This window comes from Lissotriton helveticus, chromosome 11 (genome assembly GCF_964261635.1).
Source record: "Lissotriton helveticus chromosome 11, aLisHel1.1, whole genome shotgun sequence".
Classification (NCBI taxonomy): domain Eukaryota; kingdom Metazoa; phylum Chordata; class Amphibia; order Caudata; family Salamandridae; genus Lissotriton; species Lissotriton helveticus.
In genome coordinates, this window is record NC_136072.1 from 549,125,619 (window position 1) to 549,140,241 (window position 14,623).

Consider the following 14,623-nt stretch of genomic DNA (forward strand, 5'->3'; position numbering starts at 1 on the left):
AGCACTGGTAACTCTAGATGATCTAAGGAGCAGCAGCAAATGCTTAGGCCTTAAAGACAGGGGGACAGACTACAGAGGATCTGTGCTCTGACAAAGGAGCTCAGACACGAGAGAGTGAGTAAACCATACCAGGAGAACCAAACCGTGTTTAACCAAAGCTCACATTCAGAGAGCAGGGCATATCCTGAGAGAAGATAAAAGAGAGAGCAGAAACAACCAAAAGTGATCCAGAAAGACAGGGAAGCTCTCTTCAAGAAATAACTCTGTAAAGAGATGTTCTCCTGATAAAACAGAAGTGCCACTCGAAGGGAGAATCTGCAAAGGGACGAGCCAAACACAACATAAGTACCCCAACAAAAGAGGAGCCCAAATCAAGAGTGAAAACCTTGCTAAGAAAAAGCAAGACCTCACCAAGAATGTAGAAACACCAGGGAGGAGGCCAAATGAGACACCATTACACAAACAAGAAGATCCAATGAAGATAACAGAACCAATAAAGAGAACAGATCCAACTGAGAGAGAAGACCCAGACCAAAAGAAGTCACATACAAAGAAATAATTGTATACCAAATAGAGAAGTCTCATTCCAACCGAGAAGTCCTATACCAAGAGCCCCAGTCTCATACCAAGCCAGCAGTCATCTCCAAGAGAGGACACCCTCTGAAATGTCAATCTCACAGAAAAGGAACTCCCACCAGAAGAACAGCCCCTGCTTAAGGAGGAATCTTCACACAGAGAACAGTAGGAATGAGAAGAGCATTTACAATAGAGAGAGTGGACCTCTCCAATATATGATCCCACATGAAATGTTATCCTCAGCAGAAGAGAAGCCCTTGCCAAGGAAGGAGCCATGACCAAAAGATCAGAGCGAGCAGATCTCATCAAGAGAGCCTAAATGTATGCAGCCAATTAGGAGTGTGGAATTTTATGAACTGTCTACTTGTCCAAGAAACAAAATGCTTTGGAAATCTTCTTGTCCCTTTTGGTGCCATGCAATAAGGTGAGACATAATACAGCATTCTGTTATATCGGAAATATGATAATAGGTTCTCTAAATATGACAGTACTTATATAAGATCATGGTTTGAATTCTATAAATGGCAGAATCCTTGTGATTCTACAGGAGTCTCAACATACCAGGTCTCAAGTTATGTCAACTATTTGAATATTCACAGGATGTCCATATGGAGATGTTTTCTTTATGAATTGGCTTTGTTTAGGCTAGCATTCTGATCATGGTAAGGCTTTGAATAGTGAGTGATGGCATTTTTTCCGTTCACCTCCGCCTAAAAAAAGAACAGTTCAGTGACCGGACCGTGGTTACCAATACTTTACTTTGTCCATTTTTTTATTTCTATTCTTTATCCTTTTATATAAACCCTTGTCTCCTTAACTTTTTAAGAGTAATTCAAAATCAATTATATCTTTACTCTATTTGGCCATCACAGTGATTAAAAACCAGTTTGTTAAAACTCCCAAAGACTGTTTGTCTTGGAAATAAAGGCAAAGACGATATTGTCTGCTCACCCCCCTCTAAAATCCCTGAACAGATATAGCAATTCCCCTCACTGTGTTTATGTTTTGGTCAAGCGCGTTCCTCAGTGTCAAACGATAATGAACTATCAGCAACTCGCAAGTACACAGTCATGTGTTAAAGCACTGTTTAGGCTCTCCTGTGCAGCACCACAACTCTCTTATGTGCAGTCACAGATTAGAACATTTGAATGTTGGGAGTTCCACTGCAGGCAGTTGTGTGGTAGAGCACCAACAATGGTACACCACCACTATAAAAAATATAGCATAACACCAATATTGCATTGACCTAACCACTATATTGCAAGGTGCCTATAAAATTAGATGTGGAGTTAAGAACAGTAGTTATATACTTAGCTTGACAATGCAGCGATATATGATTATTGAATCTGATATTTTTGTAGGTCGATATGAATGACCTCGATAAAGTACCATACATCCCAATAATGGCTGGTTTGGTCCTTCTGCTCCAACACTCCAATGTTCATCTTTCTGTTTGTTTGATTTAAGACATCCTATCCTCGGTGGATGAAATGTTACAACAGCATTATAACCCTTTTGCCACTGGCAATGGCTCTCTCCATCATTACAGGCCTTTGCCCATTATTCAGGCCTATCAATGAGGCAGAGGGCCTTTACTGTCTGTCATAGCCTCTAGCAGTGGGCTATAACTATATATTATGTCATTATCACATTTCTATTGGGAACACTGCCATGTTACAGCCCCCAGTGTAGATGTTCAAGTGTGCAACCCCATTAGTGCCCCTTCACAGGCTCGTATACATATCCCCTTACCTCCACGTAGTTGGTGGGGAAGATACCCACTCTCCCATGATGCTCCCCTTCAAACCAGTTCCTGTCCACTTGCTTGTGGATGTATACAATGTCACCCTTCTGCACGGTAAGCTCCCTGAAAGGTAAAAGAGCAGGATGAAAGGCCGAATAAACCAACAGTGAGGGGGAAGGGGACAGTACAGATGTTAGCTGCGCATTATCTGTTGGGAGGAGCTAAGAGAACATTGGGAATTCTGCTCATAGGTTGAGACCTTGCTCAAGCCAGGAGAGCTACATTTCCTTACCAGTATACACTGAGGCTGGGGTGCTTTATAACCGGGACTTCCTGAATGTATTGAAGCGCAGTCCCTGGAAAAGAGCTATTGGGGCATGGAAGGCATAACAGTGAAGTGGGAGCCCTTTTGAAACTGTTTCCATGGATGTTGTTGTGTCCACTGGATTGTGGGATGTGGCTCTCTGACATTTTAGCAGGTTTGCCTCATAAGGAGGTGTACCCCTATCATCTCTTCAGCAAGGGTGACCTAATTCACATTATTGATGCAGAAAAGTTGTATAAATGCATTATCTTCCCTAAGGCATTCATAATTATTTTGCTTGAAAAGAAGTTTATTGCTTATTTCAGAACCCACAAGACTAGGTTTGATATGGAATGATAAGTATTCAAGTTAATGATTAGTCGCTAGAAAACTGTCTACTGATCTAACTATGCAACGTAATAGCGCAGACAAGAGGTTCAGGAGCATTGGTAAAGGGAAGCGCCCAAAAAGGATGTTTATAATCATGTAGAACACATCTATCATTTGGGCAATAATCTCTGGAATGCAAATCTAATACCTATTATTTGACAGATGTAAGCCTGGAAAATTAATTTACAAATGATGAATCAAGAGTGACAGTTGGAATGATATGATACTATGAGAGAACATTGTCTGATACATTTCTGTTGGAAGATCCTGTCCAAGAGGACAAGTTCAGCATACTGGACTTGGGAGATGGGATTCTTGGTACTTACTTTGCTGACTGAGCTTGAAAGTCAAACTTGACACGAGCAGCTTTCATCTGGAAATCAGGAAAATACTGAAATTAGTGAACGCAACCACAAGATTTGCACCCAGTACAAGGATGGAATGAACCTGCTGGCTGCACATTTTTGTAATTTGTGCAATTCACACTCATTGAATGGCCAGACAAGGAATGACAGCCTTGAACACCCATGGAGTCTACCATTGCACAGTCACAGAGTGTCGCAAGCATATTAACAGCACATGCGCCCATCACATTGACAGAGCGAGTGTCTTACAAACTGACAGAAAGACAGCCACGCATAGTTGACTGACTTATAAGGTTAGAAACCTGCACTCATTTGGGTGGGTAGATGTGCATCCCGCACACTAAAAGCTGTCAAATTCATGGAATGAGTGCCCAACAATCTCACTGAATGAGTTGCTTTCAGACTTGCAGAAAGAGTGCAAGCGCATTTACCTAGTGAGTGCCCAGCACACTGATTGAGTTAACTTCTGCCACATCAACAGAATAGGTGCCCAGTGCAATCACAGATAACTAGCTTCTTGCGAAGTAACAGAGTGTGTTCAACATTCACATAACATACTTCCTACATGCTCTCCATAGGAGTACTCTTGCTGATACTCTCAAAATAAGGCCCATGCATACTCACAAAATGTTTAGCAAGCATACTCGTAGCCTAAGTACTAAACCAAAGAGTAATCAAATGCGGACCTAATGTTGAGCGTGCCACTGAGTAGTTGAGGGAGTGCTAGAGACTGGCAGAGGAACCAAACAGACTGACAGAAGAACATCAAAGAAGATTAAGGGACCTTGGCTGACCAATGAGGAACCATTGCAGCCTGACAATGCGGAGGTGCTAGAGACTGATCCTAGATTGCATGAACCCCGAAGGGTTTACTCCGCCTACAGCCTCTCAACTTCAGTAACCCCTATCTTCAATAACATATTGGGGACATTGGTAAAATCCAGCTGGGCATTTTCTAGAACTCTGGCAGACTTTCGTTACAGGCGTTCCTTTTGTACTTTTCAGTAGCAACTGCACTGCTGTGGTTTGTTTTGCTTTGAAGTCGTTTACGAGCATTCTTGTTAGAATAGTAAGATTAAAAGGAAAGTAGGAAAAGTAGACAAAAAGGTCACTTAGTACCTTGAACACATGCAAATCAACTACTGCTAACATACTTGGCACCCCAACATTTAAGGAAAAGGGACAATTTTCTAAGACACAAGTTTCTGCTGTAGTAAATATTTTTATGGGGGTAAATATGATATGTCCTGTGATGCATCAACCTCAGATTGACAGCACAATATGTCGAGGTAGTTATTACTATCTGACTTAATAGTCAAAAACCTAAGTACAAGGGCCCAAGATTTCTCTGAGGAATCCACCAACGTGGCTGCTGAGTGCCAGAGTTGATGACTACCAAGACAGCCTACTCTTAATTTCGCCTCATGTCTCTTTCTTCAAAGTTGAATGAAGGCACCCTAATTATCTGTTGCAGCAAGGAGCCGCACATAGCTGCCACTCCTTAATAATGTTGTGACGAGGATCGTACACTGCTGCCCTGTGCGCTTGGTTCATCAGGATTGTTGGCTTTCCGCCCTGGAACCCTCCGCACCTTGATCCGTTCACGCCCATAGCCCGTTTTATCAGCGGCTACTCACCTTCGATTGATTGACCCCATTCGTTGGATTCGTGTTTTCCCACAGCCAGCTCAACCAGCGGCTGTATCTACATCGATCACAACCATCGTCCCGGCCAACCCACCATTATTTCACTTTTCTGTAACCAGGACTCATCTTGTCCAAGGCATATACAATTAAGTCCTGATGATGATCCCTATGTTTTAAAGAGGGATCGAAACGCCGTCGACATGGAGTACCTTGACTATTGCAATTGTTTTTCATTTTAATAAGGATAGCATTGGTTCCTTAAAATAGGTGTGCCATCAATGGTTTCTTATTTGTTTAGTCCTTTGTAAATGTCCGAATTTTGTTAATGTAATTATTGTTGTCCCGCGTGTTTTCCCACTCTATATGTTTCTGTTTTTACAACGTTTATTACATTTTTTTATCACTTCATTTGATTTACGTTGCCATTGAAATGAATTGACTTCTATGTGTATTTCCGTAAAGTATCCTGTTAGAAGGGACTTTTTGTTCCTCTATAAACAACTGTACCCATGGTCCCTGACACAACTTTGGGTTCCCTTGTCTAAGAAAACATTGCATCAACTATAAAGCAGTTTCCTTACAGCAATAACTAGCAGGAATTTGAATCAGTTATTTGAACAAAGTTCTTAACCATAGCTTGACGAAGAGCGAAGATGTCCATACAGTAACACTTTGTGAACCTGCACAGTGTTGAACAAGGAGCTACTTAACAAAAATCAGCAAACGGGATGTTGCCCAAGAAAGTCTTGGTATTATCTTTTTCATAAGTAGGGTGCACCAGTGCTTGAAATGGAAAAATAGAGGTGCAGGTACTCTGCACTAGAGTACCTGCTTTTACTAAAAGTGCCGGTACTCTCCAATTAAAAGTACTACATTTCTCTCGAGAAGTGCCAGTACTCTCCCTCTTAAAATAAAAAAGTGCTGGTACTCCATACTGGACAATACCGGCCCATTTAAAGCACTGGTGTGAACCCTAGCCTTGTTTAGCCTTAGCATAACACGTTTGGACACATTTCATGAACCACTTTGCAATGCCTGCTTTGGTACCTGGCTGACCACTGGATGGTTTCAGGGGTGTCCAACCTTTTCTGTAGAAAGTTCAACTTCTGAACAGTGAAAATCCTTGTGAGTTACTGAAGGGCAAGCAATTTGTGCACTGATCCCAGAGACCCCCAACCCCACACCCAGCAATGTGGACTGCAGTCCAGGTGGAGGAGGAGCAACTCTGCGATACAATGTGCACTGGTCTGGGTGACTGGCTGCTTTTTACAGTGCCACAATTTCATGGTGCAGTTACAAAACTGTGACATAAAGTGCACCACAATCTAGCATTGTAGTATAATTTGCATAGTTATTCGGGGCCAGAGCCACAGCAGATTGGTACAATGTGTATCGCGGTCCGGAACAAGGTGTTGCCGGCTGTTTGCACACAGCGCCTTCAGGTAGGGCTGCACTAAGCTTTCTCTCTGGCCCTCCCAGGAAGCTGCTGCCCTCTGACTGCATGCTTCATATATCTGGTCAACGAGAGCCGCCTTAAACATCCCACTCACGCTGCGAATACGCCTTGCAAGGTTTTCAAAACTAAACACAACTCCATTAGTGTCCCACTGAGATCCATAAAATGAAAGGGCATTCTAAAACAGAGACAGGTTTCCAAACGCCACACCTTCATAAAACGTAGTGGATGTCAGGATAAAAGGCTCTTTGAATAAGTGTAGTTGAAATGTATAACTGTATGGCTATTCATTTGGTCGAATCAAAAAACAGATCACCCCCAGGTGCTTAAATGACAGTGGTTATGGTTACAGGACTGAACATGTTAATAACCCTGTATGATGAAAGGTAAGTTGGCCCTTCTGGAATGCAACCAGGGTCATGTAGCTCTGGGGCGGGACTTCAAGCAACCGAGGCACCCTACCAGCCTATAAATCAAGGGCACAATACATCACACAGTGTTGTTCACAACAGAAACATTTATAAACCTGGTATGGATGCTGTGCACTTTGCAGTCCAATGGGAAATCGATACATGCAGTTGAAAGAGTGCTGCACAGCAGACTGCAAATTCGTTTTTCATGTACACATTTTACACCAGAGCGTACTTTACTTTAAATTTTATATAATGATTAAATGAAAGCAGAGATTCACAGGGATCTTTTTGAGATAAAGTAAGTGCCTCTTACACTTTTCCCATTTCACCAATAAACAGCGTTTCACAAGTTAAAAAAAAATTAATTACGTCTTGCAAGTTAGCCACAAACAGGAGTCGGGAACCTTAAACCGGTCGCCGGTCTAACACTGGTTACACTCTTCGGTACAAGGTGCCAAGCACCGCACACCTGTGCTGTGGTTCTCAGCGACAACAAAGCCAACCAGAGTCCTGGGCCTAATAATGAGGCTCCAGGGTAAAGGTTGCCTATCCGGCCGAGCAGGATTGAGGTGCCACGGCTGCTGGTTGGCAATCTAATATTGCTTGTGCCAGGCGTTTTGCACTGACATCAATCTCTCCATGCCACCACTCCCCACCTAAGCTCAATTCAGCTGATGAGAGTAGCTGCTTTGGATGAGGGCGGGCAAGCACTGCTAAAGGCCTCAAATTAAGAAAACAATAAGACAAAGGGTGTCGGTGAGCTACCGGTACCTCAAAATCAACCGGTTGGAGACCCATGGTTTAGCTTAAGTAATGAAGAGCTGGTTAGTGTTACAGAAAGACTTAGGGCCATGTGTAGGTAGCCCAATTGCGATCTCAAATGCTGAAATTCTGCAAATTTCAGCGTTTGCAGTCTGGGCAGTGTGCTATGTAGCACACAAAAAGCCACACGCAAAATAAGGAATCGCAAAATTTGCGAATCCTTATTTTGCGATTGCATTTAAGGAATTGCAAATTGCGATTCCTTAAATGCAATGTAGGAAGCACCCAAGTTGTGCGAATTGTGGCTTAAGGAATCGCAAAATACCACCAACTTCAGGTTGGTGGTAAATTGCGATTTCTTTGAAAAATGCACTTTTTGGCTTTTTTCAAAGTGCCATGTGGGTCACATACATGCCCTTAGTACGTGTATGTGGGCCACATGTACACACATGTAAATTTCAGGGGTGCAACAGGGTGTCCTATTGACACCCTTGCAACCCTTAAATTGCATTCTCAATTTGAGATTCTCTAATTGAGAATCGCAAATTGAGAAGGTCTTCTAATTCATTCCTATGGGCCTTCTAGCCCATAGAAATGAATGAGAACGTATTCCTTATTTACGAATTTCAATTTGCGATTCGCAAATAAGGAATAATTGGGATTCGCAAAAATATTTGCTAATACTACCTACATTTCATTTTGCGATTCTCTTATTGCGATTCCCAAAAAAATCGCAATTTGAGAATCGCAAAACAAAAATTACCTACACATGGCCCTTAGTCTTGTCAGTTTAATAGATGAATGCCCATTTAACATCTAGAATGTGTAAAGCTCTCTCCACAACAAAATCAAGTTGTGAGTAGAAAACAGGCATCTCAACAGTCTACCTTAGGTAGAAATGTGGTATTGGTATAAAGAACTACCCTATCCCTGTGAAAATTAATAAATGGTTCATGAACCGTTAGTGCTTGTAACTCGTTAATGCGCCTAAGTGAAGACACAGCTACAAGAAAGGCCACCTTCCATGAAAGGAAATGAAATTAAAATAAATGAAGAGGTTCAAGGTTTTAAACACATGCTGTAGGTGTTCTTGGGTGTATCACCCTCTTAAGGCCCTCCATAAATGCCCTGGCTACAGGAATCCTAAAAAGGAATGAGCGTTCCCCGTTTTGCATGTATGCGGCTACAGCTGCTAGCAGAAGCCATACTACAGTGTACGCTAGCCCTACCTTTTGGAGATGTAAATGGGAGGAACTTATATCCTGCACCCTAACACTGAAGGGACCTAGTTATTTTGAGATTCAGTAGTGGACGAAAGGTTTCCACTTTGCATCACAGCCTGCACGTGTGGTTGGTCTACGTGCCTCTTACAAGCTTTTTGGGGTCTGGGTGCATGACTAGGCCTTGCTGTTGAGTGAGAAGGTCCGGCCTGATGGGAAGCTCCTCTTGGGACCACATGGACATTTCTAGTAGTATTGGGTACCACGGTTGACTGGTCCACATCGGTGCCACTAGCATGAGGGTCATAGAGACTTGCCTCATTTACCTGATCACAAATAGAAAGAGATGGACAGGTGGGAAAACGTAGGCAACTATCCCTGACCAATTCATCCATAGTGCTCCGTCCACAGACTGTGAGTGTGGTGCTTAAGTGTCTCCATCTCCCAGTAAAACCTGTCCTAACGTGACAGTAATCCAACATAATGTGCAATACACCACTGTGTAGTACTCTACTGATACCCGCATACAAGTAGCATCAATGCACTTGTGTTCCTTATCTGGGAGTAGTGCATCACCTGTGGCCTGGACTGCTGTTACTTTCTGGCAGTATGAACTGTCAAGGAGACTGGGGAGGGACCAGGCCTCTTTTAAGATGTGGATCAGTGGGAGAAGCTATGTATTTTTTCGTGATATATGGTGTGACTACCGTGGCCCGGACTGGGTCTTTAAAATTGTCAGGTGCTGAATTTAGCATACCCTTGAGTATGGGAAGCAACTGGACACTCCGTTCTGTTTGGAGAGTGTCTCCCTCAAAACGTCATTCTCATCCTCTAAAATGTTAATGTCAGCCTTATTTTTTCCCCAAGAACTTTACTGGAATTTTTTTTATATACAACGATATCATAGTAAAGTCGCCATTAAAAATTAAGCAAATGTTATCATTAGGCTATGAAGGTAAGTCGTCTCAATGATACACAGTTACAAACTCAGAAAAAAACACTCATTATGCTTCCAGATGTAGAAACGCAAAATGATGGAATGAACTATAGGAGAGAAGGCATTGGGAGCAGGGTGGCTGGGACATCCCGGCCTATAAGGAACAGAATGATGGTGGGTTACAGATCATTCATTGTTTGAAGTGTACAGCATATTGGCTATCAATGGTCGTAAGGAGCCTCCCCTGTTGTGAGAACCCCAAAGGCTTGGAGGGGCGCCTCCATTAGGAAAATCCAGAGCAGCAAGAAAGACGTTCATGCTGACCTAATGGCGTCGAGCCGCTCTTATAACAGCGTGGTATGCCATTATATTGTCTGATGGCGGCGGTTTAACAGGATATAGAATAGGTCTCTAGAATGTGATCCTCAGGGGAGGGGGTCGACATTGTGGTTGTCCCATGGGTCATTCCTGCCTTCTGCATCTGGGTGTCCCATTATCCATACTTGCGGACTGGATGTGAGATAGAATGGTCACACCCTTCTGGGAACTCCGGTGGAAGTGGGGGTGATGGACGTTGTAATAATGCCCTAGGGGTGGAAGGGGTGGTGATCTCATGTGACTGGCCATGGCAATGGAGGTGGTGGTGGTGGTAATAATGAAGTGGGCGCTGCCTGCTTGGGTGTGGTACTTGTTCTGTGATCTCTGCACTTTTCCAGCACAGAGTGTGGAGATATTTCATAGTCCAGTTCCTCTTCAAAAGTTAGCCTCCTCTACTTCGGGATCGGAAGCAGCCTGGAAATTGGCCTTGGCTGAATAAACTTCACCACCATCCTGCCTGTAGATGTATAAACAGATGCTTTTGTTTGGTGTCAAGTTCCTATGCTAGTCTCTCAAGGAAGGAAGCTTCAGAGGTTTCAGAGTTCGGAGCCAAGGAGAGTTTCAGCTTCGACTTGGACTACTACCATGGATGCTGTGCTTTCAGCTTCAAAGGTGAAGGCTTTGTGCATTTTGGCCGAGAAGGCTTTGAGCTATGGAGTGGATAATGACTTGGCTCCAACCGGAGACCGAGAGAGGCAGTGGTCCAGAGACCACCTTCTTGGCTCGTATGGGGCTTGATGCCTGTACTCTGCCATGGTATAAAGCAGTTTATGAAACTGGGTTATTACACCATGTCTGGGGTTTCTTTGTACATGGTCTAGCTGGCCTCATTTTGAAGGGTCCCGCTGGCGTAATTTTGAAGGGTCAAGCTGACGTAATTTTGAAGGGGCCCAATGGTGTAATTATGAAGGATGTACCTCTTCTACCTCTGAGGCATTCAAAAACATGTTGTATGGGCTGGGTGTACGTTGAACTGCTGATGCCGCGGGGGGGGGGGGGGGGGGGGGGCGGGGCGTCTCCTCTTCCTTGACATCCAGGTGGCCTGTTCCCTTAAGGTGTCTGGGGTTTGCCATAATGACCCATGCTGAATTTTCATGTATATCCAGCACCCTTCCCTCCTGCACTGCAAAGTCTTATTGCACCAGAAGCCGAGACCCAAATTGCATGTCAACTCCTTGTACTCAGCAAAGACAGAAGTTATAGACCTCATGGGGATCAGTCTTAGGGTATTTTGCATTACAATGTGGGTAGAATCGAAAAAGAATCCGCTCCATCAGTTGAAATTATCTGAGGGCAAGTCCTCAGAACTCGGTTGGCCCAGGCACCGTGTTATTAGCCATTGAGCCGACCATTTAAAATTGAGGTTTAGATGGCAAACTTGATTGTTGTCTTTTGCCAGAACTGACAAAAGGAAGCGCGCCCAAAGTCACCGTGAGCAAATGTGTCGGTGTCAAAGCTGTAGCTTAACATGTCCGACCCCAATGGCGGAATATAACTATCTAAGGGTGGAATGGGTGACCATGCACTTCGTGCAGAAAGGGAGGAGTCATTCCATATCCTGTGACTTTGAAGAAAAACAGCTTGTAATATCCGAGCCCAGTACTAGATGGCAAGAGTGTGCAAAGCATGTGTATGAACGGCCACACATCATGTAAACATACATTATCCCAGTTCCACTGTGTACCACTCGCACAGCACTCAAAGGCACTATTATTAAACAACAAAGCTGCATCACAGACCAACGGGAGCAAGGAACTCATTCTCATAGGGGATCATTGCAGACTCTGTGAAAGAACACCATTAGTAGGCAGAAAATAATCAAACCATGAGAGACAGAACGCATTGGAATGAAGGAGGAGCATCACACACTCAAAGAGAGACACACCAGGAAACATCACAAACAAACAGGCAGCAAATATCAGAACATTCAGCGGACTCACTGTCTTCCAAATCGGAAAAAGATTCTGCATGTTCTTCAATGGGCCTCAGGTACCAAGGGATGAACTGATGCCTATGGGCCACCTCAAAAGCATGAGTACATTTAAGATGGTGCAGCCCAGTTTATATACACACTCACCTTCCTATCATCTCTCTTCATGGTAGCGTCAAATGCATCCAGTGACTCTGAGGAGTTGGGTCTCTGTGGCACAGAGGACTCTGCAAAGGGAAGCATATCATGTTGTAACCAAACAATTTTGACCCTGTGGTACAATCATAATCCCTCGAAAACCGCATCCAGTCACACCCTTCTCCCCAAAATATGCAAGTGCATTCCATGTTAAGGCTCACCTAATCAAAACCGTTTCCAAGATAATCTTTTCAAATCTTTACATCAAAACAATGCCAAATCAAAAATATCCCCAGTACATATCAATTCATAACTCTTCTCAGACACTTCCAAACAAATCTCATCCCAGGTCACCACCAATTTTCCCTAGTCTGACAAAAAAAGCATCTCTTCCTAATCAGCAACCAAACAACTCATACAAAAGTAAAAATGCATATGATGCATTACTCTTAAGTCAGAATGCTGCCATGTCTCATTTTATTGCTGTATACACGAAGGTCATGTTTTGTAATGCCATGTATCTTGCTGCGAAACTCTTAATAAAGAGGGTTATATATATTAAACATGCATTTACAATGCAATAGGTCTCGCATTTACGAGAGACCCATTGCATTGCAAATGGTAAGCATCATGACAACGGGTGGTGGGGGGAGATGGCATGGACAACAGGAGGAAGGGCGTGGGAAGAAGGCACGGACAACGGGAGGGCGGGGAGGAGGGAGAGAAGGCAAAGATAAGGGGAGGGAGAGGGGAGTAAAGAAGGCACCAAAGCACGTTGTGCCTGCAGTAAGAGAACCTCATTAAAGAAAATAGTGCTCACAGTCTAAATAACACATACCATGTAACATTCGAAGTAAAGGGGCCAGTCGCCACGGGAGCTGACAAATGAAGAGGAGGCGGTACTAAGGAGGGACTAACAAGCCTATGGACGAATCAGAAGTCCGCATTTAGGACAGACAATGAAACCACGACAATGGCAAATATGGCCGGAGAGTGGACAGAGCTTCTATTCACCTACTCCTCTACAATAAGTCTCAGAGAGCAGCACATGCGACCTGGCTCTAGGCTCGACCTACAAAGGGTAAAATGCTCCCACAAATCTTTCAGTGAAGCATCTAGTTCCATTACTTTCTAAGGCATATTTAGTTACATCTGGTATAAACCCACATCCAATGACGTCCCTTACCGGGACACGTCCAATGAAATCTCTTAATGCCTCACATCAAATGTTCAATCTTACCAAGGTAATAGCAATCGTACATGTTTCAAAGACACATCCAAACAAGTTTCTTCACAAGAACATTCCATTGAATTTCCCTCGAAAATGCATTAATTTACATCGATTTTCAAGCCACAATCTATTGCAACGGTGCACAAGAGGCGTCAAATTACACTCCCCAAAAACTACAAACAGACAAGCATTGGCAATGACAATAGGTCTGGCTTTACAAGAATGATTTCTGTCAATGCAAAGCATTACAAGTAAATAGCATGGGAATGAATACGTATATGTGTGGAAGCAAAGGACTGTATAATAATATTGGTGTAGGTTAAAACGTCAAGTCACAGTTGTTCTATAAAGCCAGAACTAAAAGTTCATGTAGGTTAATGACAGCCCTCTTCCTATCTGTGCTCCGGATGGAGAAAAACAACATATATGATCTTTTTATCTAAGCCACTTGAATAGCATTACAATGTTAGGTGTGTGCCCCTGAAAGTTCAATCTTAGGCTTCTGGATACATAAACAAAATGGTCACAGCTTTGTAAAGGGCAAGCACTTTTTTTGTAGAAGCACACAACTTCTGCCCAATCATAACATGTACTCCTGGCTCCCACCATGTGGTGCAGTCAAAACCCCTCTCTAGTAATGCTTACACAATTGTCTGGCGACATCTCTGCTGTCAAGCTGGACCATAAAAACTAAACACATCCATTGTCATAGAAATCTCATCAATCACTATTGTCAAAATAAGTTTTATAAAAAAAACTAAACTGTGCATGCCGCAACACTTTCCAAGTCACATGCGACAACATACTTTGACAAGACTCATTGAATCACAGCTCTTATTAACATTCAGTCAATCACAAGTCTGTTCAGGATTCGCCTAACAGCATTTCCAATAACTCTTCCTATAAAATCCCTTCTTTAACGAAAATCCAAACAGGCATGCCAATAAAGCAACAATCATCTAATCACAACAAATCTAAATTAATTCTATCAGATATTTGTAAAACACAGAAACTGCCAGATTCCGTCCTAAGAGACAATCAATCACATACCCTCACATGGGCATTTTATTTTTAAATCGTCCTTAAATATGAACTCTTCTCAAAACAAACCCAGTGATATCTCTTCTTCAAAC

At 43.1% G+C, this 14,623-nt stretch overlaps 1 protein-coding gene across 5 annotated transcripts in view; it reads right to left on the bottom strand.

The window, feature by feature from the left end:
* SORBS3 (sorbin and SH3 domain containing 3) overlaps positions 1 to 14,623 on the bottom strand; it is a 349,900-nt gene that overhangs the window by 43,492 nt on the left and 291,785 nt on the right. For all 5 annotated transcript variants that reach the window (XM_078666295.1, XM_078666296.1, XM_078666292.1 and 2 more), the window contains 3 exons: positions 12,269 to 12,348; positions 3,341 to 3,387; positions 2,329 to 2,443 (listed from right to left, as the gene is read on the bottom strand). In XM_078666295.1, coding sequence (XP_078522421.1) covers positions 2,329 to 2,443; positions 3,341 to 3,387; positions 12,269 to 12,348 — 242 coding nt within the window. The remainder of the gene's footprint in view (positions 1 to 2,328; positions 2,444 to 3,340; positions 3,388 to 12,268; positions 12,349 to 14,623) is intronic.